This window comes from Hipposideros armiger, unplaced genomic scaffold, assembly GCF_001890085.2.
Source record: "Hipposideros armiger isolate ML-2016 unplaced genomic scaffold, ASM189008v1 scaffold_33, whole genome shotgun sequence".
NCBI classification, from domain to species: domain Eukaryota; kingdom Metazoa; phylum Chordata; class Mammalia; order Chiroptera; family Hipposideridae; genus Hipposideros; species Hipposideros armiger.
This window is the reverse complement of record NW_017731383.1, coordinates 3,989,276-4,016,181: the sequence shown is the minus strand read 5'-3', so window position 1 is coordinate 4,016,181 and position 26,906 is coordinate 3,989,276. Positions and strand designations below refer to the sequence as shown.

The following is a 26,906-nucleotide window of genomic DNA, read 5'->3' as shown; positions in this document are numbered from 1 at the left end:
GCAGTGCCGCCACCGCCGGCCGGGCCTGGCCGCTGGGGAGGGGGCGGAGGCCGCGGCAGCGGGGCGCGGGGAGAGCCGAGCTGCGCGGGGAGGCCGGACCCCCTGGTTGCCATGGACACTGCCCTCCCACCCCCACCCGGCCCCAGACCGCCCCCTCGGCCAGGGGACCGGGCCCAGCGGGCGGCTCCGGGGCGGCCTGGCCGGCACCGGTCTGTCCGGGGTGGGCGTGTGCTGGCCGCGAACCGCGGAGCCCGGCGTCCCCGGGCGGCCCGCCGACCCCCGCGTGGCTGCCATCTCCGGCGTCCGATCACCCCTCGGACCCCGGGACTCGCCCTCCACCCCCAGAAGAGACAAACTTTCCCACCCGATTGCCCCTCCACCGCCCTCCTTCCGCGCCGGTCCGCCCTCGCGGGGCGGTCCACCTGGCTCCTCCACCAAGTGTCCGAGTTACCCACGCGGGCCGCCGGGCTGAGCGGATACCCTCCCGGGGAGAGGAGGGGCCGTGCAGCCCCTGCGGTGCGTCCCCAAAAGCGTGTGTGTCTGGGTCGTGTTCTTTATCTGTGGGACTGGAAGAGCCAACTTACCTGGAGGGGTCGGGGGGAGAAGGAGATAAGTTTCAGATGTTTGAAATGAAAATTTGACGGGACAGAGTTTTTCAGTCTAGGACTTTAACCTCGTTATAATGAATGCAGTTGAGATTACTTTTGTTGAATAGCTCTTTTATATTCAGGAAGGCCTTAGGGTTGACTTGTTTATAGGAAAACATGTTGGTTATTTAAAGTAAATACACTAAAATAACTAACACTGGTTGAAAAGCTAGTTAACGGCTCTTTTTCAAGGTAACAACAGTATTATAGGTTCTTATCCATTTTTGTGGAGACTCAGAAAATTTTTTTAGAGTTGTAGATTTTAAACATAATTCTACTCTTTTGACTGTATTTTTCATTCAAAGTACGTAGGGGACATGAATAATCAGTTTCACTTATTTGTTTTTATTTAAGATCAGTTTCACTTTCTTTTCTGTGACATTGAATCAAGTCTACAGTGTTTCATTTGTAGAGGTTTAAGGCTTAGTTGTTTTGTTGACTTAAAAGTAATTAAAGTTAAGATTGTATCTTCTTAAAGCAAATGCAAGAAGTGGATTGCATTGTTTATGAAAAAGCAGAATGTAACAGTTTCTTTTTATTGATATTGATATTATGACCTCAGTGTATGTGGAGTGTTACAATGTTTAAATATCCTATACTTATTCTTTTAAAAATAAAAAAGCATAATTCATTTTGGTATTTGGTAGAAATACCACATAAGGGACTGAGAATTTTAATGCTTTTGAATAAAAATTGTACTTGAAGCAAAGGAAATACTCGTGAAGTAATTTTGTCTCATTCTTCCACACTCATCCAGCCTTGATCTGTATAGTACTCATTTTTTTAAACATGCTTTTGTAACTTTGTATATCTATCACCAGAAGATGTTGAGAGAAAATTTTAATTTTTCACTGAAGTAGTTGCTTTAAAATCCTGAGATTTGTAGCAATGATGTTGAGAAGCCTTATTGGGAGTAAAGAACATGTGACTGTGTGCATCCCAGGTCCTGCGCAAATGTTGCTCGGCTTCTAGAAAGGGTTTATCTCTGTAGCCAATGGAATTTAGTTTGATGCCTCATAAGGTTTTAGGGTAAGAATTCATTGGCTGAACAAACAAATGAAGACAAATGGATGGTTTCAGTTTGTTTTTCCCAAAATTATAAATCTGTACAGTTATTGATGACTGAGTTGTATTCCTTAATTATTTTTCATTGAAGAGCCCCACTCCCTCCCCCCCCCAAAAAAAAACATAAGGCAATTGGAGCCAGTAAAATGGTTTTATTTGGTCATTTGTTAATGATTGCCCTGAAGGGATGTTTATCCTGGGGAAATCAAAGTTTTGCTATTTAATGTCACTGTAAATAAGGCTAGATTAACCTTTCCTTATTACCGTTTTGACTTTCTGCCTTTTCCCCCTTCTCTTACGCCTCTTCTTCTTTTGTTTTCTGACTATTGTCTCCACACTGTTTCATAATTTCTTTTGACTCTTTGATAAGAAAAGTGTAAACTTTATTTGAACAACATGGCTTAAGTGTTCTTGAATGAAAAGTTCAGTATCTTAGATTGATTTAAAATTTCAGTTCAGTTTTTATTTTATTAAGATCTAATTAACCTCTACTCTTCTGTTTCTATACATAAGATTCAAAAAAGTTTCTTAAGGTTGTATTTTTGGGGGGTGATAATCATGCGTTAGTTAAAAATTACAACAAATTTTGAGGCTCTTTTTAAAAAGCTTTGGGAGCAGGCAGTGCATTGTAATATTAGTTGAGGTTGCATGTACATGGGTATTTACTATTCTTTTACTGTATTGGATATATTTTAGTACAAGTTTCGAAGCCATTCCTACTTCCGAGTTTTTAAGGATTACATGAGATACTCTATATAAATCACTCATCACAAACTGGTGCTAAAAGCAAACACTGGTTACTTTCTATCTCCAGAATTCATTCATTTGTTCAGCACATGTATGGAAAGCCTTCTGGATGTCAGGTCAGAGGGGATAGCTAAGAACACGATGGAAAAAGAACAAGTACAAATCAGCACCAGCGTGCTGGGAGCCCATAGGAGGGGCTCTAGCCAGTCTTGGGGGAGGGTTGTCAAGGAAAGTGTCCCAGAGGAAGTGAATTCTAAACTGAGAAGTGGAAGTGTTAACTGGCCCGAGGTGGAAGGATGAGGGAGAGTTAGGTAAAAAAGAAAAGCATGCGCAGAACCCAGCGAGAGCAGGCAGGAATGGACCGCCGGGAGTGTTTGCAGAGCTTCCTCGCTCAGGCAGAGCCAGGTCTAGCTAGGGTTAGCGTGTTGTGCTGGGGCGTTCAGGCCCCCCTGGAAGGTTATCTACAGAGGAGTGGCACACCAGATTTGGTGGCCAGTGGGCAATTTTGGAAACATAACTAAAAGCAATCTATTGACTAGGTTGGTATAGCCAGAAGGAACCTAGCTGGGAGTGGTGGACCTGGTGCCTGGTCCCAGGTGCTGACTAGTTGGGGTTATAGTTGCTCCCTTTTATGAACCCTGTAGATTCTGCCCAACCTCTCATAGGTCCATTATGAAAATTAAGTTACTGTATGTTCAGTGATGAATACAATGCCCAGTACATAGAAGATGCTCAATTAGGAGTAGCCCTAAAATTTTAAAATAGGACTTGGAGAGAAAATTATAATTAAGTACTTTTAAAACATGTACTCGTGTTCAAGTTTGATGTCGGTAATGTCTTAGGGACTTTGTTTAAAAAGTCATATATTACCAAATAAATGAGCCTCTTCAGAAAAATGCCCTTCAAAGGTGAGACTTCCTATATTTAAAAAAGGTGTAATGCATTTCAAACAATGTCTTTTGAACTTTATGCTCAAAATTAAAGCTAGATTTTCTCTTTGTATAGTTGAGACTTTTCCCTGAGGAATTATATATGAATTGAAAATCGAGTCAAATATACTAGTGCATTTCACATTTTAGTTTTAAGCAATAGAGAAAATATAGGTATTTGGTAAATGTATGGAGCTGGAAATTGAGATACCTGATTATAAACTGAAATATCAGACTTGTAGGAGGCATGGCATTAGAATGACAAGATATAATCAAATATTTCATTGAAGGTTTTACAATTAAAGACCGTTGATATGTTCAGATTAGCACAATGCTAAATGTCTCAGGGAAATGATTTCAAAGTTTAAAAATACCATTGCTTTTATATTTGGGTGATTTGTTTGAAAACTAAAAAGGGCTTAAATAATGTTCTGACATCTAATGGTAAAATAAGATTACTTTTCTAACTTTATGAAACAATTGTGTGCTTTTTGTCTTTTGCAGAGTTGAACAATGACCATAGTTGACAAAGCTTCTGAATCTTCAGACCCATCAGCCTATCAGAATCAGCCTGGCAGTTCCGAGGCAGTCTCACCTGGAGACATGGATGCAGGTTCTGCCAGCTGGGGTGCTGTGTCTTCGTTAAATGATGTTTCAAATCACACGCTTTCTTTAGGACCAGTACCTGGTGCTGTAGTTTATTCAAGTTCACCTGTACCTGATAAATCAAAGCCATCACCACAAAAGGATCAAGGTACTTTTTAAAAGACAGAATCACTCCAAGAAACTCCTGATAAATGCTGTCAATTACTTGGTAGTTTCAGAGAGGGGCTTATTTTGCAAGATGTGTTGCCACCTGAGTGGCCAGCAACTACATGATGACAGGCTTCCTTTTCCTCTGCTGCTTGTTCATGATTAACATATGACATAACAGGGTAGATTATTTTTAGTTATTATGATATTTGTGGTTTCTTTTGTTTCTAATTTTTTGAAGGATAAACTTTATCTTGGTGAAAAGTGAGATAGGCAAGCATTTTGTTAACTTGTCAGTTAACTATAATTCCCTAAGTAGATGTCTGTTTTAAAAAATTTTTAAGATGTTTTTAAAAATATTGGGGTTTTGGTGTTTTGTTTTTTTGTTTGTTTGTTTGTTTTTTGCCAGTCAATATCATTTATAGTAATAAAGCTAGTTGAAAGAATGCAGGTAATGTAAATGTTACATTTGTTAAAACTATATACATGTGGTTACATTTGTTAAAGCTCATCTAGATAAATAAGACATTGACACTTTAGTTGGTACTGCTAACACTTTTGGATTTGGATGCTTTGAAATGCAAAGAAAATAGGTTAGTTCCTACATAAAATGTTGTTTGGCTTAGAATAATTTGGCCTTTATATTGTTTTGAGTTCTCCTAGTAAATGTGATGTTATGATATGGAGTGAGCAGTGTGACAATTAAATAAAACAATTTAATTGAAAGTTACACATAGAAGTTATAACCTTTCCCTCAGGACGTCTTCTCAGACTCCAGCCTGCTAGGGCCCCTCTCTCTCTCTCTCTCTCTCTCAGGACTTAGCTCACATCACTCCATCTTGCCCCTCTGGGGCCCCTCATCCCACTCTCTACACACTCATCTCTCTTTTCCTCATTTTGCTCTCCATTCCGCACCAAGCTGAAGCCTACCTTTGCATACTTAAACGCTCATTAGTGTCTCTGTTAAAATACAGAACCATCTATTGGGTGTCTCAGTCTTTGGTAGCACCAAGGACTGGCAAACGTTTGAAAAAGTAGTCTTGCTATGGGTGGTTTTGAGCTTTCCTCAACAAGTTGCTTTTTGAGCTTCACCTGAGTTTTTTTTTTAAAGATTTTATTGGGGAATTGGAGAAGGGGAACAGCACTGGGGGATTGGGAGAAGGGGAACAGACAAGTTGCTGTCCTTTTGTTCTTCAGTCTAGTTGTGGAGGACGTTGCTTCGCTGGCCCAAGCTGGCACCATCATTGCGCTCTTCCCGGGTGAGGCAGATCAGTTGCCAGCTTCTGGACGGCCGCTCACCGCGGCTGCTGGCCGCTCATGCTGGCTGCTGGCTACACATGGTAGCCCATGGCAGCCCACTGCAGCAGGGGACTGCAGCCTATGCCATCGCCGGCGACCCACGGCAGCCTAGCTCCAGGTTGAGCTGTTGTTGAGCATCTTAGCTGTAGAGGGCAGTGTCACTGGCCCTCATATGTGGGATCCAAACCGGGACCCTCTGGCATCCCAAGCCAGTTCTTAACCAACGCGCCACTCGGTCGGCCCTCACCTGAGTTTTATTAGAATAACTGTCACTAGCAATCTGTTTATAAGTCTTAAAAATAGATAAAGATCTTTTTTAGAGCATGTATAATATACTTACAAGTATGTATAGTGGTGCCCAACAGCCAGTGTCCTTACTTTTGGTAAAATGGGGATGACACCACTACCAAGTCTGATGAATAGTGGGGCCTCAATAAGTGCGATGGTGGTGAGGGTGACAGTGATGCTGGCGGCACTGAGTATAAGCATCCATAGCAAACGGTACAGAGAAGCGACTTATCCTGCACTGTCTATTGATTATGTTACTTATTTTAAAAAATTTTTATTGTGAAAAAATTTTAATAGATATAAAAGTAATTATAATGAATGCTCATGTACCCATCAGTCAATTTTGACACTTATCAACTCATGGCTAATTAGGCAGTTAATCACTCCTCTCCCCAACTCCACATCATTTTAAAGCAACTCCAAGACTTCATATTTCATCTCTAAACATTTTAGTGTGTATATCTAAAAATTAAAACATCTTTATATTAAAAATTTAGTCAATGTTCAAATTTCCCTGGTTGTCAGGTAATTATTTTTAACGGTTGTTGAAATGAACAACCACACAAGGTCTACACTTGGCATTTGGTGGATGTCTTTTACATTTAATTTGTAACACCACCCCCACCCCCACTCCCATTGTCCTTGCAATTTATTTTTGAAGAAACCAAATTATTTAGAGTTTTCCGCATTTTTACTGCTATCTTTAAAAGTGTCCCTTTCTCCTTTGTATTTCTGGTTAGCTGGTAATAAGAGTTAGAATCCTGATCAGATTCAGGTTTGATGGGTTGCTATTTATTTAGCTTCAAAAGCATGCAAAGCTTTGTTTTTAAATATTTTTTGTTTATTTTTCTAGCCCTCGGTGATGGCATTGCTCCTCCACAAAAAGTTCTTTTCCCATCTGAGAAGATTTGTCTTAAGTGGCAACAGACGCATAGAGTTGGAGCTGGGCTCCAGAATTTGGGCAATACCTGTTTTGCCAATGCCGCGCTGCAGTGTTTAACTTACACGCCACCTCTCGCCAATTACATGCTATCACATGAACACTCCAAGACATGTAAGTGTTCTGTGTTATGCTACGTGTGTAGTGTCGTGGTAACTAACCTTTCGTCTTTTCCTCTGATCCGAAAGTGAGGAGTTAAGCCAAGAATCCTGTGATCACTAGGAGATTGGTTAATTCTTGTAGAAATGGTGGAAGAACACTCTTGGGATTTGTATTCAGGTTGCATAAAAAGCATTTTGCACCTAATTTGACCTGTGAAGCTATTTTAAAAGAAACATAATTTATCAGCAGTTGGCATTTCTGAACCTCCTGCTGGCTTTCTCCACTTGCTAAAAAATGTGACATCCATGTCTGCCACCAGCAGCGCAACCGCAACCACGATCGCAACCACGATCGGCAGGGTTCAGAGACCTTGCCTCCCGGCTTCATTCACAGGCTTTAAGCCTTAGTAGAGAGGAGCCTCTCCTTACTGCCCCCCACCCCCCACCTCCTGGAAATTCATACAGGACTTTCCCTTTAGCGGGGGAGAGCTCAGTTTTCAACCTAGAAGGCAGGAAATCAGTTAAAACATATTATGGTCTTTAATTAGGTGAAAACCAACTCAGTGGTTGACTAGCAAAAATCATAATTTAAAACATATCTGTTTTTTGAGGTTTTGACCTTTGACATATATTGTAAATATCTTTCATCCTTTATAAATGAAATCTCCCTGTTGTTTGATCTGTATTAATGCTCAGATTTGCGTGTGTATGTTCAGGTGCTCTTCATTAATTATCCGGGTAAAAAAAAGCCCCTTGGTTTCTTTTTGAATAATTCTTTACTTAATGGAGAATTTAAACTGGTTCTTTTAAAATGATTCCCCCCTGTCCCCCACCTCCTAAAGAGCATAATACTGCTTGTAAAGAATTTGGAAAGTACAGAAAAATTTAAACAAACCAAAAGAAAATCACCTAGAATCTCACTGCCTAGACGTGTTTGTTATGCCAAGGGGTTTTAAATTACAGAATGAACATTCTGTTTGCCCTCATTTCTCCCTTTCTAAGTTCATAATTCATTCCCCACAGACAGCTTTCCTATCACTTTTGCGCTTAATGAAAGTAGGGTGTGGAGGAAAACCCAGCACGGGCGCCTGGATAGCAAGGGAGGACCCACAAACCCCAGCAGCTGCCGGTGTCCAGAATAGGTGCCTATCTTCTATGCTATTAGTAGCTTTCTCTCTTTCTCCCTATTTCCCCAGCTTTACTGAGGTGTAATGGATATACAGTATACTGCACATATTGAAAATACACAATTTGATGCATTTTGACATTTGTATACGCCCATGAAACTCACCACGATTAAGATGGTGAACCTATTCATCACCCCTCAAGTTTCCCAGAGTTCCTTTGAAATCACTCCCTCGCACCCTTCCTCCCCCTCATCCTCCCCGCCCCCTGCAACTATAGATTAGGTTGTGTTTTCCAGATTGTCATGTAAGTGGAATTATGTACAGTATATATTCTCATATCGCCTGGCTTCTTTCACTCAGCACAATTATTTCAGCGTTAGTCCACACTGTTGAATGTATCAGTAGTTAACTTTTATTGATGAGTAGTTGTCCGTTGTACGGACGGACCACAGTTTTTTTTCTCCATTCACCTATTGATGAACATTGGGGTTGTTTCCCATTTTGGGCCATCGCAAATTAAGCTCCTATGAGCATTTGTAATAAGTCTTCATAAGGACATCTTCATCTCTCTTGGGTAAATATCTAGGAGTGGAACGGCTTGGTCCTGTGGTATGTGTGTGCTTAGCTTTAAGACACTTTCAAGCTGTTTCCCAAAGGGACTGTGGTGTTTTACACTCCCACCATCAGTACATGAACGTTCCCTTTGCTCCATATCTCATCTAATACTTGGAGTGATCAGTCTTTCCAATTTTTGCTGTTCTAATAGGTGTGTAGTATAGTAGTAGCTTACTGTGGTTTTAATTTGCATTTCCCTAATGAATAATCTTTCCATAAGGTCATTTGCCATTCATGTGTTTACTTTGCTGAAGCACCTGTTCATATCCTTTGCCCGATTTATAATTGGGTCATTTTCTTATTGTTGAGTTTGAGAGTTCTTCATATTATCTGGATAGAAGTCCTTCATCAGATATGTAATTTGCGAGTAGTCTGTCCCAGTCTGGAGGCAACGTTCTCCTCACACTACCTTGAGAAGAGCTCATGTTTAGATTTGAAGAATTCCTCTTCATTATTCTCTCTTTATCATTTGTGCTTTAGGTGTTATGTTAAGTCTGCCCAACCAGAGGTGACAAAGATTTTCTTTATATTTTCTTCTAGAAGTTTTATAGTCTTAGCTTTTATATTTAAGTCAATTACCCATTTTGAGTTAATTTTTGTTTATGGTGTGAAGAATGTATCGAAGTTCATGCTTTTCAATATGGATGTCTAGTTGTTCCAATGCTGTTTGTTCAAAAGAGAGTCCTTTCTCCACTGAATTGTCTCTGCACCTTTGTCAAAAATCAGCTGACTCACACATATGGATCTATTTCTTGACTCTATTCTCTTACACTGACCCACTGTTTATCTTTACACCATAATACAGTGTCTTGATTACTGTATATTTAAGAGTTTTTAAATCATGTAAGTCCTCCAACTTTGTTCTTTTTCTTATTTTTTTCTTCAGTACCTTATATATTTTGTTTATTTATTTATTAAAGATTTTATTGGGGAACTGGGAGAGGGGAACAGTGTTGGGGAATTAAGGAAGGGGAACAGAAAAGTTGCTGTCTTTTTGTTGTTCAGTCCAGTTGTGGAGGACGTCGCTTCACTGGCTCATGTTGGTATTATCATTGCACTTTTCCTGGGTGAGGCAGATCGGTCACCGGCCACTGGACGGCCACTCACGGTAGCACACCGCAGCCCACTGCAGCTTCACTGCAGCCTACGCCGTTGCTGGCGACTCATGGCAGCCCAGCTCCAGGTCAAGCTGTTCACCATCTTAGCTGTAGAGGGGGCAGCGTCACTGGCCCTCATGTGGGATCCGAACCGGGGCCCTGCTGCTCAGAGCTGGTGTCCCAAGCCAACTCTTAACCAACGCACCCCTCGGCCGGCCCTTATTTATTTTTGTTTTTCAATTACTTGTTCTTTTTCAAAGTTGTGTTGGCCAATCTTGGTCTTTTGCATTTCCAAATTAATTTTAGAATCAGTTTTTCAATTTCTGCAGAAAAGCTTCCTGGGATTTTGTGGGATTTTGATTGGGGTTGTAGTGAATCTATAAATCAATTTGGGGTAAATTGACATCTAAATATTGTTGTCTTCTATTTTTGTTGTTGTTGTTGTTGGCAGTTCAGCGGCAGCTCAGCTCAGGCTGGGAATCGAACCACTGTTGCTCAGAGCTCAAACTCTTGAGTGAGCTCTTAACCAACTAAGCTACTTGGCCGGCCCTTAAATATTGTTGTCTTCTGACCCACAAACAGGGTATACCTTTCCATTCAGTTAGGTGATCTTTAACTTTTCTTAGCAATGTTATGTAGTTTTTGATGTACAGATAGATATAATGTGCATATTTTTATCATATTTATTCCTAAGTATTTTATTTTTTGGAAGCTATTATGAATGGTAATATATTTTGAATTTCAATTTCTGATTGATTCTTACTAGAATATAGGAATGCCATTGATTTTTGGATATTGATCTTACATCCTGCAGCCTTGTTAAACTCATTAATTCCAGTAGTGTTTTTTAGAAAAGGATTCCTTAAGATTTTATGTAGAGACAATCATGTGATTCATGAATAAGTAAAATTTTGCTTCCTCATTTCCAGTCTGCATGCTCTTTATTTCTTTTCCTTGCTGCAATGCACTGGCCAGCACCTCCATTCCAGTGTTGAATAGACGTGGTGAGAGGAGACATTCATGCCTCTTTCTAAACCTTCAGGGGAAAGCGTTTAGTCTTTCACCTTTAATTACGATGTTAGCTGTTGATTTTTTTTGTTTTGTTTTGTTTTTTTTGTTTGTTTGTTTGTTTTAGCTGAGCCATCCTGCTACCTGTTGGCAGCTCAGCGGCTGCTCAGCTCGGGCTGGACTCGAACTGCTGTTGCTCAGAGCTCAAACTCTTGAGCGAGCTCTTAACCAACTGAGCCACTCGGCCAGCCCTAGCTGTTGATTTTTTGTAGATGCCCTTTATCACGTTGAGTGTTTGCTTGAATGTTAAGTCAAACTTGTATTCCTGAGATGAGCCCCACTTGGTCATCTTTCATAGATACAGGCCTATTCAGGTTATCTATTGTCTCATCAGGGACCTTTGGTAGTTCATGTCTTTAAAGGAATTTGTCTTAGTTGTTTAATGTATGGACATAAAAGTGTTCATAATGTTTTCTTATTATCCTTTCAGTTTCTTTAGGACGTTAGTGATTTTCTAATGTGATTTTCTGATTTTATTTTGTGTCTCTTCTTTTCCTGATTAGTCTGACTAGAGGTTTATTCATCTTAATTGATCAAAGAACTGGTTTTATTGCTATTTTGTTTTCTGTTTCATTGATGTTTGTTACTATTTTTATTGTTCCCTTTCTCCTACTTGCCTATGGATTTAATGTGCTTGCTCTGTTCTAGGTTCTTAAGGTGAAAGCTTAAGTCGTTTGACTTGAGATCTTTTTAATAGAAGGGTTTAATGCTATACATTTACCTTTAAGTGCTGCTTTAGTTGCATCCCAAACATTCTGATATGTCATGTATTTTTCAGTTCAAAATACTTTCTAATTGCCCTTATGATTATTTAGAGGTGTGTTTAGTTGCCAAATGTTTGGGGATTTTCCAGAAATTGCCCTGTTACTGATTTCTAGTTTGATTCCATTGTGGTCAGAGAATATATTTTTTTATTGTTTGAATCCTTTTAAAACTTGAGACTTTTTTATACACCAGAACATGGTCTAGCTTGCTAAATGTTCCATGTGTACTTAGTAAGAATGTGTATTCTGCTATGTTTGTTGGAGTTTCTGTAAACACTGATTATGTTTACTTAGTTGAGAATGTTGTTGAGGTGGTCTTCTATGTCCTTAGTGCTTTTCTGTCTACTTGTTCTATCAAGTTGTGAGAGAGGGATGTTGAAATAAAATATATCTGTGAATCTGTTTCTTTCTGTTCTATCAGTTTGCTTCATGTATTTCGAAGCTCTGTCATTTATGACCTCTTGATGAACTGACTGACCTGTCTGAATTTGTGAAATGACCCTCTTTATCCCAAATAATATGCTTTGCTTTGAAATCTACTTTGAGATAGAGGTACTCTCGTTTTCTTAATGATTAATGTTATCATGATGCATCTTTTTCCATCTTTTTTCACCATTAACCTATTATATATAAAGTGGATTTCTTGTAAATAGCCTATAGCTTCGTCTTGTTTTTTTAGTCCAGTCTTAAGAGTTTCTGCCTTTTATTTTGGGATGTAAATCATTTTTTTTTTAAGATTTTTTTTTTAATTGGGGAATTGGGGAATGGGAACAGCGCTGGGGAATTGGGGGAAGGGGAACAGACAAGTTGCTGTCCTTTTGTTCTTCAGTCTAGTTGTGGAGGACGTTGCTTCACTGGCCCAAGTTGGCACCATCATTGCGCTCTTCCCGGGTGAGGCAGATCAGTCGCCAGCTTCTGGATGGCCGCTCACTGCGGCTGCTGGCCGCTCATGCTGACTGCCGGCTACACATGGTAGCCCATGTCAACCCACTGCAGCAATGGCTGCAGCCTACGGTGTCACCGGCGACTCACGGCTGCCCAGCTCCAGGTTGAGCCGTTGTTCAGCATCTTAGCTGTAGAGGGCAGTGTCACTGGCCCTCATGTGGGATCCGAACCGGGGCCCTCTGGCGTGCGTCCCAAGCCAGCTCTTAACCAATGCGCCACTCAGCTGGCCCGGATGTAAATCATTTTTATTTAAGGAGATTATTGATATGATTGCTGTTCAGTTTACCATCTTGCTGTTTCCTATCTGTCCTATTTATTTTTTGTTCCCTTTTTCATGGAGTTTCCAAATTTATTCTCCCCAACTAAAGCTTGTCTTTTCATTTTCTTAACAGGGTCTTTCACAGAACAATAGTTCTTAATTTTGGTAAAGTCCAATTTTTACTTTTATGGATTGTGCTTTTGGTGTCAAGTTTAAGCTCTCTGCCTAGCCCTTGGTCCTGAAGATTTTCTCATATTTTTTTTCTCTAAAAGTTTTATAGTTTTGCATTTAGGTTTATGATCCATTTTAAGTTAATTTTTGTATAGTGTGACGTTTAAGTTATTTTTTTTGTCTGTGGATGTTTTTTGTAGAGTCCTTGGATTGTTTTTGCATAGTAATCTCATATGCAAATAGGGACAGTTTTTCTTATTCCTTATCTGTCTGCCTTTTATTTCCTTTTCTTGCCTAATTTCACTGGCTAGAACTACCATCACTGTGCTAAATAACAGAATGGACATCCTTGCCTTGTTTCCGATCTTAAGGGAAAAGCTTTCAGTTTGATATTAGGTGTAGGTTTTTTGGTATATGATCTTAATATATTAATATATTAAGTCAAGGAAGTTCCCCTTTCTGTTTTTCTGATTCTTTTTTATCGTGAATGAGTATTGATTTTATTTATTTTTTTTAGCTAAGTCATCCTGCCACCTGTTGGCAGCTCAGCAGCAGCTCAGCTTGGGCTGGGAATTGAACTGGTGACCCTGTTGCTCAGTGCTCGTACTCTTGAGCGAGCTCTTAACCAACTGAGCCACTCGGCCAGCCCGAATGAGTATTGATTTTTGTCAAATGGTTTTTCGGTATCAAATTGATAGGATCTTGTGATATTTCTCTTTTTGCCTGTTGAATATGGTGGATTATACTGGGAAGTTTTCCAATATTGAGTCATCTTTGCATTTCTGGAATAAATTTCATTTGGTGATGATGTTTGTTTATTTATTTATTATTATTATTATTTTTGCTTTTTATTTGCTAATCTTTTGTTAAAGATTTTTACATCTCCATGAGAAATACCGGTCTGTAGTTTTCTGTTTTTGTACCATCTTTGGTTTTGGTATCTGGGTAATATTAGCTTTACAAAATGAAGTTGGGATATGTTAACTCGTTTTCTATTCTTCGGAAGAGATTGTGTAGAATTGATGTAAATTCTTATTTAAACATTTAGTAGAATTCATTAGCGAAATTATCTTGGCCTGGAGATTTCCTTTTGGGGAGTTTTTAAATATAAAACTCAATTTCCTTAATAGGCATAGGACTCTTCAAATTATATATTTTATATTGGGTGAGTTGTGGTAGTTTACTTTTTTGAGGAATTGGCCCATTCTTTTTTCTAAGTTGCCAAATGTGTGTGTGTAAAGTTATTCATAGTATCCGTTTATTGATGTCTGCATGATCTGTACTGTTAATCTTGGTTTTGTTCCTGATATTGGTAATTTCTATAAATTTCCCTTCCCAGCACTGCTTTAGCTGTGTCTCCAAATTTTTATGTTGTCTTTTCATTCAGTTCAATGTATATTTTTTCCTTGAAACTTTTTGATCCTTGGATTATTTAGAAATGTGTAATTTATTCCAGGTGTTTATAGATTCTCCTGTTCTCTCTCTCTCATTCGTTTCTAGTATGATTCCATTGTGTCAGAGAACATACTTTTTATGATTTCAATTCTCTTAAATTTTTGTGGCTCAGGATATAGTCTATCTTGGTATATGTTCTATGAGCACTTGAAACAAATGTGTATTCTGGTAATGGATGGAGTGTTCTTGAAATGTTGATTAGATCCGACTGATGATATTGTTGAGTTCTTCTGTATCCTTGCTGATTTTCTAATTGTTCAATGAATTGTTGACAGAAAGATGTTGAGGTTTCTGAATCTAATTGTAGATTTTGCTATGTCTGTTTTCAGTTTGGTCAGAGTTTGATTCATGTGTCTTATAGCTTTGTTTTTTGGCACAGACACATTGAAGATTGCTGTTTCTTTTTGATGGATTGATTCTTCACATAATGCCCCTTTCTTGGGTAGTTTTCTTTGCTCTGAAGTTGCCTTTATCTGCTTTCTTTGGATGTTTGCGTGACATGTCTTTTCCCAATCCTTTTCTTTCACCCTGTTTGTATCATTACATTTGAAGTGAGTTTCTTGTAGACAGCATATAGCTGATGTACTTTTTAAAATCTGCTTTCTCAGTCTGGGTCTTTTTTTTTCTTTCTTTTTTTCTTTTTTAGCTGAGCCATCCTGCCACCTGTTGGCAGCTCAAAGGCAGCTCAGCTCAGTCGAGGACTCGAACCGCTGTTGCTCAGAGCTCAGACTCTTGAGCGAGCTCTTAACCAACTGAGCCACTCGGCCAGCCCTCAGTCTGGGTCTTTTAATTGGCATATTTAGAGCACTTACATTTAAGATGATTATTGATATATTATTACTTCAGTCTGCCATTTTATATTTTGCTTTCTGTTTGTTCTCTCTGTTTTTCATTTGTTTTCTTATCCCTGCCTTTCTGTGGATTACATGAATACTTTTTAGAATTCTAATTTGATTACTTATCTTTTTTTTTTTTTAAGATTTTTATTGGGGAATTGGGGGAAGGGGAACAGAGAAGTTGCTGTCCTTTTGTTCTTCAACCTAGTTGTGGAGGACGTTGCTTCACTGGCTCATGTTGGTACCATCATTGCTCTCTTCCCGGGTGAGGCAGATTGGTCACCAGCCTCTGGACAGTCGCTCACGGCGGCTCTTGGCAGCTCACACCAGCTCTGGCCAATCATGCTGGCTGCCGGCCACACACGGTAGCTTATGGCAGCCCACTGCAGCAGGGGCTGCAGCCTATGCCATCACCAGCGACTCACGGCAGCCCAGCTCCAGGTTGAGCTGTTGTTCAGCATCTTAGCTATAGAGCGCAGTGTCACTGGCCCTCATGTGGGATCCGAACCGGGGCCCTCCGGCGTCCCAAGCCAACTCTTAACCAACGTGCCACTCGGCCGGCCCTATGGTTTCTTTTTTTTAAAAATAATTTTCTTTTTGTTTGGAGAACTTAGTCATTCTTTTAGGGTAAGTCTATTGGTAACAAATTCTCGTAGCTTTGCTTCATCTGAGAATGTCTTTATTCTCTTAGGTTTTTAGAAAATTAAATTAAAATGTATAAAAGTATATAGTTCAATGCATGACACGTGGCAGCTGTTATTGTCATTTTATTTCAGGAGTGTGCCCCTTATAATAGTCCTTGATGTATAGATATCTTTGATGTATAGATAAAGTCATATTTTACTAATTTGGAGGATTGTCATCTGTTGTTTTTCAGGTCATGCGGAAGGATTTTGTATGATGTGTACAATGCAAGCACATATTACCCAGGCACTCAGTAATCCTGGGGATGTTATTAAACCGATGTTTGTCATTAATGAGATGCGGCGTAAGTATCATCTATAGTAGTTTATATTAGTAGTTATTAGCTAATTGGTCTTAATGGCCTAACTGGTAATATATTTGTATATTACAGAAACAAATATATTTTATCATACATGGAGATGTCTTTAATTAATAACAAATTTTTAGTAAAACATTTACTATATAAATACATTTTGAAATCTTAAAGTGAAAGATGACAATATAATAAAGAAGACAGTATTCAGTTTAATATAAACAAATGAAAAAATGTTTAAACTCAATTTGTTAATAAAATCATTGATAATTTTACAATAATTTTTTCCCCCCCAGATATTTGGATTTCTGTGCTGAGTAATACTAACTGTAATACTGTCCCACAGGTTTCTTTAAATAGTTTTGAATTAGTTTCAATTCAGTTAATGAATATTACAGTATATAGTAACAGTAATTGCCAAAATAAAGTTAATTTTTCACTCAAAGAAACATTTATTCTCATAACTTAGCAAATTTATGGATAAATTTCACTTTTTCTATTTAATTTTTAAATGACTTTAAAATTTTTCTCTTGCATTGTAATGATCCTGACAGGTTACATGAAATTTTCTTATGCACTTCCTGTGTGTTTTTGCAATAAACTTTTACATCATCTTAATTAACTGAGTTAGAATAAAAAATGCATGCCAAAAAAAAAAAACCTAACTCTTAATCCGGTATCTACCTAGGTAATTACAGGGGTGGATAATTATACATTTACAAACTAATCCTTTTGTCTAAAAAGCTGCTAAAGCTTAAAGAGGTGTGTTATATTGGCCCTGGTATTATTAACAGTCCAGAGCAGACAATGCAAACATTTTTTAAACGTTGGATCCTGGCAAAATTTTAGCTAAGAGTAATTTTTTATTAGTTTAATTATTTATATATAGATATGGAAATAGATAGATACACAAATATATACATATATATTAGGCATAATTAATATTTTTAAACCTAGTCTTTAAGAAAATGTCATTGCTGTGTGTGTGTGTATATGTACATACATCCATGAATATATAAACATACACACGGTTGAATCATGAAATTGCCATTTTTATAGGTCGTAACTGGTGGAATATTGGCAATTCATGATGTAAAATAATATATATATTCATACACAAAATTCTATATAGCATAATGTTTTATTATGTTGTTTATACATTTATTTTTATTTTTTTTTTCTTAGCTGAGCCATCCTGCCACCTGTTGGCAGCTCAGCTTGGGCCGGGAATCGAACCACTGTTGCTCAGAGCTTGCACTCTTGAGTGAGCTCTTAATCAACTGAGCCACTCGGCTGGCCCTGTTTTGATATATTTTTATGTAATTTTGTCTTGCAGCTGTTCGGTCAATTAGAAATAGGATTGAAATGATACTGTGCAACTGATAATATCTGTCGGTAATCAGGATAGAATTGAGATAGGGGTGGATATTGATGTTTTCCATGGAATCTCTTAGGGAGACCTAGCACCAAATTTAGGATGTGTGCGCTCACATAACATTTGGAAATTTTTGAGACAGTACAGCCAAAGTTGAATTTACTCAAGTACAATTTTATTGCTAAAGCCATAGCATCTCTGTGGCTGCTCTCTGGGCATGGTCCCGGCTCTTCTCAGGGTGGCCTGTGTGAGTGCGCCTTCCTCGTTAAATGATTATCAGGTGTCTTCTAATCCACACCGTTGTAAGACAGAACTGGGGCTTATAGCTTGGGCATATTGTGTGACGATAAAGCTTTGTCTTAAACTTTACAGGTATAGCTAGGCACTTCCGTTTTGGAAACCAAGAAGATGCCCATGAGTTCCTTCAATACACTGTTGATGCTATGCAGAAAGCATGCTTGAATGGCAGCAATAAGTAAGTACCGCAGCGACTGGTCATTTCTCCCTGAGCGTCGCCGGCTTCCAGAACTGTGTTGCCTTTTCTGATGCAGGTGCAGAGCTCTGGGTTTGCTTCACCTTGTGACTTTGCCCTCCCTCTTCCTCACGTGCATTATCTTAAAATGGTTAAAATTTTAAAAGGCTGTTTTGGATTTGTTTTGGATTAAACAGTTTGGATTTTTGTAATTATAGATGTCAGGAGATGAGTTATTGGTCTTGCTGTTATTTAATATCAGAGCATCGGCGTCTCTCTCAGACCCGAACCCACTGCTTCTCCTTTCCAGTTGTGCCCAGCATTTTCTCTGGTGACCTCCAGCCTCTGAAACTATTTGTTCCCTGCATCTTTCTTATTCTGGTCTGTTACCAATTCCTGCAGTTTCTTCCTTAAAGTCCAAATGCAGACTCACAAGGAAGATTGGAGAGACAATTAGACAATAAGTCCTAATCCACTTTCTGTTTCCTAAACATGCGGGTAAATCTCTATTCCATTCCCACTGCCGCCCGCACAGCCTTGGCCAAGCTTCCGTTGTCTGGGTGAGGATCGGCTGGGGCACAGGAAAGCGCTCCATGTCCCCTGCCCTCAGCAGCCAGTCCTCACACTCAGCATCACAGTCTTATTTAGAGTAGCTTCCTCCTCCTCTGGGCTTCAGGGCCTTGTGCCTGCCTTGATTTCAAATCCCCTTCTTCATCGCATCCCGCCCCTGGTCCTGCCTCTCCCACGCTCCCTGTGTCCTGGTCAGGAAGACTGTCCTCTAGCTGCCACACATACTGATGTTCTTTTATTTTGTGACTCTCCTGCCTGAATTCTTGTCCTTTCACAGAAGTACTTGCTTTTAAACTGTTACAGATTTTAAACAGATGGTCATGGCATCATAATTTCTGTAGGACTCGTCTCTCATGTCACTGTTTGACTCTTTTTCAGATTAGACAGACACACCCAGGCTACCACACTCGTGTGTCAGATATTTGGAGGCTACCTAAGATCTAGAGGTAAATGTTTGCTTAAAAGTTGATAAACTGATGCATGTGTGGGGTTAAAAAATGCAAACAGTAGCGAAGTGTTAAGAATGGCAAGTTTCTTCTGTCAGCCCAGGCTCCCATCCCCTTCTCAAGGACAGCCCTTGCCCGTTTCTAGGACATCCTTCCAGTAGTTTCCTCTGCACGAATAGACTGGCAGCATATTAGATCGGTCTCTCTCTTATTTTTCTCTTAACATTAGAAGTCTTGTTACATTTCAGCACATATAAGTCTAACAGCCTTTCACATTGTGTTGGTATTCCATTTATTTTAGTCCCCTCTCCAGGGACACTTAGGCCATTTCTAATCTTTTTAAATTACCATCAGTACTTCATTGAACGTCTTTGTACCCACACCTTCATGTCCATGTAAGTGTGTATGTGGGATAAATTATTAGTATTAGAACTCCTGCATCAAAGGGGGTGTGTATTTTAATTTGACACCGCCATATTGTCCTCCCAAGAGGTTATACCTGTTTATATTCCAGCCAACAGTGTGTGTGGGCCAAATTCAGGACATTGACTCACACTGTGTAGTATGAACAGTTTTTGCCCAAGTTGATAGGAGAAAAATGTACCTTGTTTATATTTTTTATTCTGAAACAGTATTTTTGTGTTTTGTCATGTTAATAGTTGGGATTCCCATAATGATTACACTTTGCTTATCCTTTGCATTTTGTTTTTATTTCAGTCAAATGTTTAAATTGCAAAGGTGTTTCAGATACTTTTGATCCATATCTCGATATAACATTGGAGATAAAGGTAAGTTGGATCATTGTTGTGACAGTTAAATTAAAAAAATCAGTCATACTTTATGCACTAGTAGTTCATTTGTAATTTAGACTACACTCATTAGAGAATATACGTATGAATTTAAAGATTTAATATGCTAAGACCTAGAGGTCTTATGCTAATCACCTTAGAGGTGATTGTTTCAGCTCTGTAGTAGGCATCATAAAAAACTTAAAACACTTAATTTCTTCATTACCCTTTGACTTTTCACTTAAGAAATCTTAACAAAACCAGATTCTGATGCCTGTGTCAGCCAAAGTAGATGGTGGTTGTTATTTAGAAATTATTTTGCTTCTTGCATTTTCTAAACTCTTGTTTTTTTTTGTTCTTAAGCTTTGTTTTCCTGATTACAAATGAATTACATGCATATAATAAAAATGAGAAACATTGCAGATATATACGCACACGCACACGCACACGCGCGCGCGCGCACACACACACACACACACACACACACACATACATACATGATCCCATCCCTCTGACATTTTAACAGTTTGATATAAACTGTTCCAGAATATATTATTTACTGTTTATAAGAATAAGATTACACCTTAAGTCTATTTGGGGAACCTCCCTGTGTGTGTGCTTTGGCAGCTGTGTGGTGGTCCAGTGAGTAGATATACCCCAGCTTACAGGCCTGGTTCTTTGTTGTAGGTATTTGGTTTGTTTCCATTTTTATGCTATTTTAAATGATGCAGTGAGCCACGTCTTTACATATTTCTGTTTACTGTAATCTCAATTTTTAATGGGAGGGGAAGTAATTTGGTGTGTACATGTGTAAAAATGAATATCCTAATAAAAGACTTTCTTTTTAAATACACATTCACTTTTGAGTCTTGTTTCTGCTGTTGTCTGACAAGTGGCCATGAGCAGTTAATGTAGCTGATGCTGTTCTCTTCCCAGGCTGCTCAGAGTGTGAACAAGGCCCTGGAGCAGTTTGTGAAGCCAGAGCAGCTGGACGGAGAAAACTCATACAAGTGCAGCAAGTACGGTGGTGGTGCTGACGGGTGGTGCCGGTGCTGCGGGGGGCCGGGAGGGGTGGCTCGGTGTGGATGGCTCCGTGTGTCTGAATAACCCTCAAGATTCCATACTGACTGGGGAGACACTGGGTCTCTGTCCTCCAAGGGCCAGAGCTCGCAGTGTCTGCCTGTTTACACTCTGTAGAGATGTGCACCTCTGCGCCCTGGGGAGACGCGCGGCCTCACCCCTGGGAAGGTTTGCAGGGAGGGCAACCCATAGGGCTGCTGCCTGCGTAGAAGGTACAGCTTGAAGTGACAATTCTGTGCTGAGCAGCACCATTTTCCTGGGCCCTCCTGTTAAGGGTGGGCTGAAGGGGAGTCACTTCCTCCCAGGGAGTTAAGGCTCTTTCTCTCCATGGGTTTTACCCAGGATTTGAGGTAGTATCTGCTAGAATCCTCTAATTTTGATTATTCATTAATATGTTTTCCTATGGAGTCAAGAGAGCCTGAGTTAAGAAAGCCCTGTTTCAAGTGTTTTAAATAGATTTTCATTTTATAGTGAGGTGGTAGATAATCATTGTTATCAAATACTCATTTTGTGGGGAGGAAGGCTACCTTCTGTCTAAGCCATCAGGATTCCTCTGTGTTTTAAACTCCAGGAACATTTCTTATCATTGCTTTTCTTCCTTTTGTATCTAGACAGGGGTTTGTTTTCACAGGACTATGCCAGCCTGATAATCTATAAGTTTTTCAGTTTGATTTGAATTGACAGAAACTTGTATTAACCTAATTTAAAAATATCAGTGACTTGTGTGGCTGGGCATCTCAGAATTGCCCTAGCTTCCTTTTCTCTTTCATGCTAATTAGCAGTTTCCCCTTGTATTTTAAATTTTAGTGTTTTCACTGTTGGCTGAAAATACTAGTATCATTCTTCTGGAAACTTCATTTAGAATGTTTCAGAGAAATAATAAAGACTAAAATACTTATTAATCTTCTCCTTTATTCCTGTTTATTTCAAGGTGTAAAAAGATGGTTCCAGCTTCAAAGAGGTTCACTATACACAGATCCTCCAATGTTCTTACACTTTCTCTGAAACGCTTTGCAAATTTTACTGGAGGAAAAATTGCTAAGGTATGTAGATGTTATTAACCTTTGATGTTGAGCCTTTTAGAGCTAAGTGTCAGTAGCTATTAAGGGTTATAAATGACCTAATTGAACAGCTTTGTTACTTGATTTTCTAAGTTCTTCCAGTACTTGGTAGTGGAAAAAAACTGTCAAAGCATCGAGCTAATGTGTGTTTATGAGTGTGTTTTTTTCTGTATCCGTTAGCTAGTTAGACTTTCTGATGCTAAAATTGTTAACTGTTATTCACATCTGGGCTTCATAGTGCAGGTAATCAGTGTCTACAGAGGCATTTTTGTCACTTGAAATCCAAAGAGATTGTCCCTGCTACATGTTGCCACTCTTTCATCCAAGTTTGTTTTCTTGTTTGTTCTTTTGTTTTCTGATTGGTAGTACACTGAATTTTCCCATTTTCTTTCCACTTTTTGAAGATTGAAAGTGGTCAGAAGTCAGCCTGTAAGACAAATAAACAATGCATTCCTGAATTATTAATAAAAATAAGTGATGACTGAAGTCCAGAGTTGTCATTCTATTACTGTCTCCTTTAATGGATTTGAAGAATTCACTTAATGCAGATCCATATTTGTTTAAAGTGAAGAATACAATCGGATTGCATTTAATACGCTTAGATTCAGGTGTATCCCAGGTTAGCCGTGTCTTCTGACGGGTGGGCCAGCATGTCAGGTCTTAGAGCATCCTAGGCTCCAGCGTCCTGCGCCCTCCGAGGGCTCTCCTGCCCCACTGCTCCTACACACCGCTCCCCCGAACACATGGTGATGCTGTGTCTTCACAAGTGACACTCCTTCTTCCTGTTTCTGTTTAGGATGTGAAATATCCTGAGTATCTTGATATTCGACCATACATGTCTCAACCAAACGGAGAACCGATTATTTATGTTTTGTATGCAGTGCTGGTACACACTGGTTTTAATTGCCATGCTGGCCATTACTTCTGCTACATAAAAGTAAGCTGTGTGGGTTCTGCTAATAATGGTTTACAATACACTATAAGATAGCTGGCATTCTTGAGGGGAAAGGTGGGACTTTTACAGTTAAAATGTGAAATTCCATTTTTCTTGTTTCTCCTGATTGGCGTTCCCTGTTTCCCTAATTCTAATATCTCTTCTGTTGGCTGTTTTGCAGGCTAGCAATGGCCTCTGGTATCAGATGAATGACTCCATCGTATCTACCAGTGATATTAGATCGGTACTCAGTCAACAAGCGTATGTTCTCTTTTATATCAGGTATTGTCAGGAAAACAAATTTTCAACTTTTCTTTTATGCCATTTGTTGCCATGTTCATGTCATCAACATATTTACATTCAGTATGGGGTTATTTTTAAAAACAGCAGCTTGATGCTTGGGAGAGTAAGGGAGGTAGCTTCTGAGTATGGATCCTGAGTTTGCTTCAGCTCCCAGCTCTTTGGCAGGTTACCAGTGAAATGCATGCAGAGGACGGGGAAGGTGATAGCCGCAGGCGGGCGGGCGGGCAGGCGGGAGGGTGGGCTGCTGCTGCTGCCTGCGAGCTTGGTGGGACTGAGGGCCGCGGAGGCTCAGCCACTGAGCACAGGCAGCCAGGCACCTTTCTGGGCCAGCACCCGCACCCCACTCTTTCTTTTCTGTCGCTGCTGCATACTCTGACTCGCTAATTCCATTTCTGGAAATGTGTGACCTTGGAAAAAGTTTCATACGTGCTCTGAAGTTTTCATTTATAATAGCTGAAAGTTAAGAACATCCTAGAATTCCCAGCAGTGGCAGAATGAGCATAGAAATTGTAGCATATCCATATGTTAAAATATGTAGCTGTTAAAAGTGATTTTTATGAAGTTTGTTTTTTAATGATTTGAGAAAATGCTCAATATACAGAGGGTGCCAAAAAAATTATACATGTTTTAAGAAAGGAAAAAACTGTATTAAAATTGTAATGCTCAATATATACCGATACCAAAAGATGAATACAAGTCATGTATGTATACATCTTTTTGGCACCCCCGGTATATGGAGCAGTTTGAAATTACCATTTGCCCAGTTACCCTGGTTGTCACCCATCTGCGCACCTGACATCAACCTCGACCTAAAGGCGAGGCCATGTCGCTCTGTCCACTGAAGCCTATCAGTCTATCCTGAGGGGTTATAAGTGAATCTCTTCTAAGATGTCCTGTGTAACCCTAGGCAACATCACTGTGTCCCCAGGTCCCACGATGTGAAAAATGGAGGTGAGCTTCCTCATTCCACCCACAGCCCCGGCCAGTCCTCTCCCCGACCTGTGATCAGTCAACGGGTGGTCAACAACAAGCCGGCCACATCGGGGTTTATTGGACCCCAGCTTCCTTCTCACATGATAAAGGTAACATGCCATTGCCAGAATATAATCTCTGCTAGTTTTTTTAAATGTGCCATTCAAACCCTCAGGCTAACATTGCAGCAGTTGCCATGTCTTCATATGCAACTGAATTTCTTGTCAAAAAAGTATATTTCAAGCTGTTTACTATAAAATATTTCAAATACATGGAAAATCTCAGAGTATGACTATAAGGATCAAGGAGAAAGGCTGGCTATGCGTATATTTGTTAATAAACGCTGGAGAGTTTAGCTCCCCCTCTGGATCCCGTTCACTTACTGAATTAAGTATCCGGGAATCCTTGCTGAATGCTGGGCTCCAGGAAAGCCCCTGTTATAAACAGAACACCTCCATTATGTCTGTTTAGCCCTTTCAGGAGCTTGGCGTTCTCTGCCTGCTGTCCAGCTGGGTCTGACCGCCCTGGGTCCCAGGTGGCCTCTTGGGGAGCGCTGATGACGTGCCTGGGTCATGTGAAGCTCCACGTCTCATAGAGTAGAGGCCTAACTCTGCTAGACCTCCCTGCTGAGACTGCGGATAGGCTGTCTGCATGTCGGAGTAACTCCTGTCATCTGTGCTGGAGTGTTCTAACAGCCTTTCAGTTCCAGTTGAATTTGTTTTGAACCAGCAGCTTGTGTAGTTGTACGCTGGTTTTTGTGGACATTGGACAGTGTCTGGATTATAGCAAGAGACACAACCAAACGCAACTTGGAGCTGGGTAGGCAGCGGGCCACAGAGTTGGGCTCTCGGTAAGAGTGACATCAGGACACTGGCCAACTGAAGAGACGTGCCCTGTGTGGAGGGGCGGCTGCTATTGAATTTTCAGGACATCCTCCCCCCTCCATATTAAGATAGAAACTAATTCAAATATTTAAGAAAATATTGTGAAGACCACATGATCTTCATCTATGAACCACGTTTTCCCTGTGACCTCCAGCTGGCAGCCTCTAGGCCATAGCAGCAGTACTTGGAGTCTGGAGCAAAGGAGCTGTGTAGGGAGGACTCAGAGACATCATGGTGGGAGGGGAGATCCGGGAGGGGGGCCCGAAGCAGCGCTCGGGGCTGCCCACGGGGCCGTTTCCCCGGCTCCCTGGCTGGCACTGATTCTCTGTTGGCTGGCACTTGCTTCCACCTGCACAGTGGGGGGCTCCCAAGAAACCCAGCCGAGGACAACACACGTGACTCCATGCTCACAGGGGCCTGTTCCTTTCCCTCAGACTGGAGCAGGAAGAGCTGGTCTGGGGTTATTCTCTGGTAGAAGTAGCTATCTCTGTTTGTTGATTAATTAACAGAAAACTAAGACCTGTGGAAGGTTCTGGTGGGCAGGAGTGGATGAGACAGGTGTTTCTAAGTGTGTGAAACTAGTTATTTATACAAAGACAACCAGATGGAAAGGCCCACAACCTCAATGGAGTCTGTCTGTTTCTGGAGCTCTCACCAGCTGTGGTCTTCTTACTTCTAGAACCCACCTCACTTAAACGGGACCGGACCATTGAAAGAAACGCCAAGCAGTTCTATGTCGAGTCCTAATGGGAACTCCAATGTCAACAGGGCTGGTCCTGTTAATGCTTCAACTTCTGTTCAGAACTGGTCAGTGAACAGGTCCTCGGTTATTCCAGAACATCCCAAGAAACAAAAAATCACGATCAGTATTCACAACAAGTTACCTGTCCGCCAAGGTCAGTCTCAGCCTAACCTTCACAGCAATTCTTTGGAGAGTCCTAACAAGCCCGTCCCCTCCTCTACTATTACCAATTCTTCTGCAATGCAGTCTACCTCGAGTGCATCTACGGCGTCAGCATCCAGTAAAGTCACAAAGCAGAGGACCCCAACTGAGTCCTGTTCCAAGCCAGTGATGAACGGCAAGTCCAAGCTGAACCCAAGTGTCCTGGTCCCCTATGGTGCCGAGTCATCAGAAGAGTCTGACGAAGAGGCAAAGGGCCTAGGCAGGGAGAACGGGCTAGGGACGGTCGAGAGCTCGCACTCTTCTGCTCAGGACGCTGAAGATGACGAGGCCTCTCGGCACGAGCTTCGAGAACCTGTTACTCTAAATGGTGCTAATAGTACAGACAGCGACCCGAAAGAAAACGGCCTGTCATTTGATGGTGCCAGTTGCCAAGTCCAGCCTGCTCTACACTCAGAAAACCTCTTTTCTAAGGCAAATGGTCTACCTGGAAAGGTGAGCAGGTGTCAGGGTGGGGGTGAGGCAGGCTTTGCCTTGCCTCTCATCTGGCAGCTGACTTGACTGGGTCTCAGGAGGCACGGAGTGGCCACTAGAGTTGAAATGTCTTTGTTTTCTTCTTGTAGTTGATGCCCGCTCCTTTGCCACCTCTCCCAGAAGACAAAATCTTAGAGACCTTCAAACTTGGCAACAAAGTGAAAGGCTCCACAGATGAAACAAGGTAAGATAATGACTTAGGAGATGAAATTGCTTGGTAGGATCACAGTAGTGCTTGTGGGTGTGTCACTATTTTAACTTGGTAGAAGTCTCATAGTGAACCTTCTGAATCCTGGAATGATGTGAATGATCTATAGAATTTGTTCATTTCTCTTTGAGAAAAGTGAAGAAAAAAAATCTATGAAGGGCTGAAAACTTGATGTCCTCAAGCTAACATTTTCTTCTCCTGTATGTCCCTTGGGTTGGGGGTGTTGTTAGCATACTTCTGAATCTGACACCTAGCGCTGTCTCACTTAATCCTTT

At 40.5% G+C, this 26,906-nt stretch overlaps 1 protein-coding gene across 3 annotated transcripts in view; it reads left to right on the top strand.

The window, feature by feature from the left end:
- USP42 (ubiquitin specific peptidase 42) overlaps nucleotides 1–26,906 on the top strand; it is a 47,745-nt gene that overhangs the window by 12,130 nt on the left and 8,709 nt on the right. For 2 of the 3 annotated variants that reach the window (XR_002123383.1, XM_019637428.1), the window contains exons 3-15: nucleotides 3,893–4,142; nucleotides 6,582–6,782; nucleotides 15,984–16,094; nucleotides 17,851–17,953; nucleotides 18,899–18,966; nucleotides 19,684–19,754; nucleotides 20,691–20,773; nucleotides 21,766–21,877; nucleotides 22,692–22,832; nucleotides 23,011–23,111; nucleotides 24,061–24,214; nucleotides 25,668–26,384; nucleotides 26,513–26,607. Coding sequence is in view for 2 of the 3 variants with exons in the window: in XM_019637428.1 (XP_019492973.1) it covers nucleotides 3,902–4,142; nucleotides 6,582–6,782; nucleotides 15,984–16,094; nucleotides 17,851–17,953; nucleotides 18,899–18,966; nucleotides 19,684–19,754; nucleotides 20,691–20,773; nucleotides 21,766–21,877; nucleotides 22,692–22,832; nucleotides 23,011–23,111; nucleotides 24,061–24,214; nucleotides 25,668–26,384; nucleotides 26,513–26,607 (2,198 nt within the window). In the remaining variant the exon portion in view is untranslated. Of the gene's footprint in view, nucleotides 1–422; nucleotides 517–3,892; nucleotides 4,143–6,581; nucleotides 6,783–15,983; nucleotides 16,095–17,850; nucleotides 17,954–18,898; nucleotides 18,967–19,683; nucleotides 19,755–20,690; nucleotides 20,774–21,765; nucleotides 21,878–22,691; nucleotides 22,833–23,010; nucleotides 23,112–24,060; nucleotides 24,215–25,667; nucleotides 26,385–26,512; nucleotides 26,608–26,906 lie in introns of those variants that run through there. The other variant, XM_019637430.1, reaches the window with a different exon arrangement.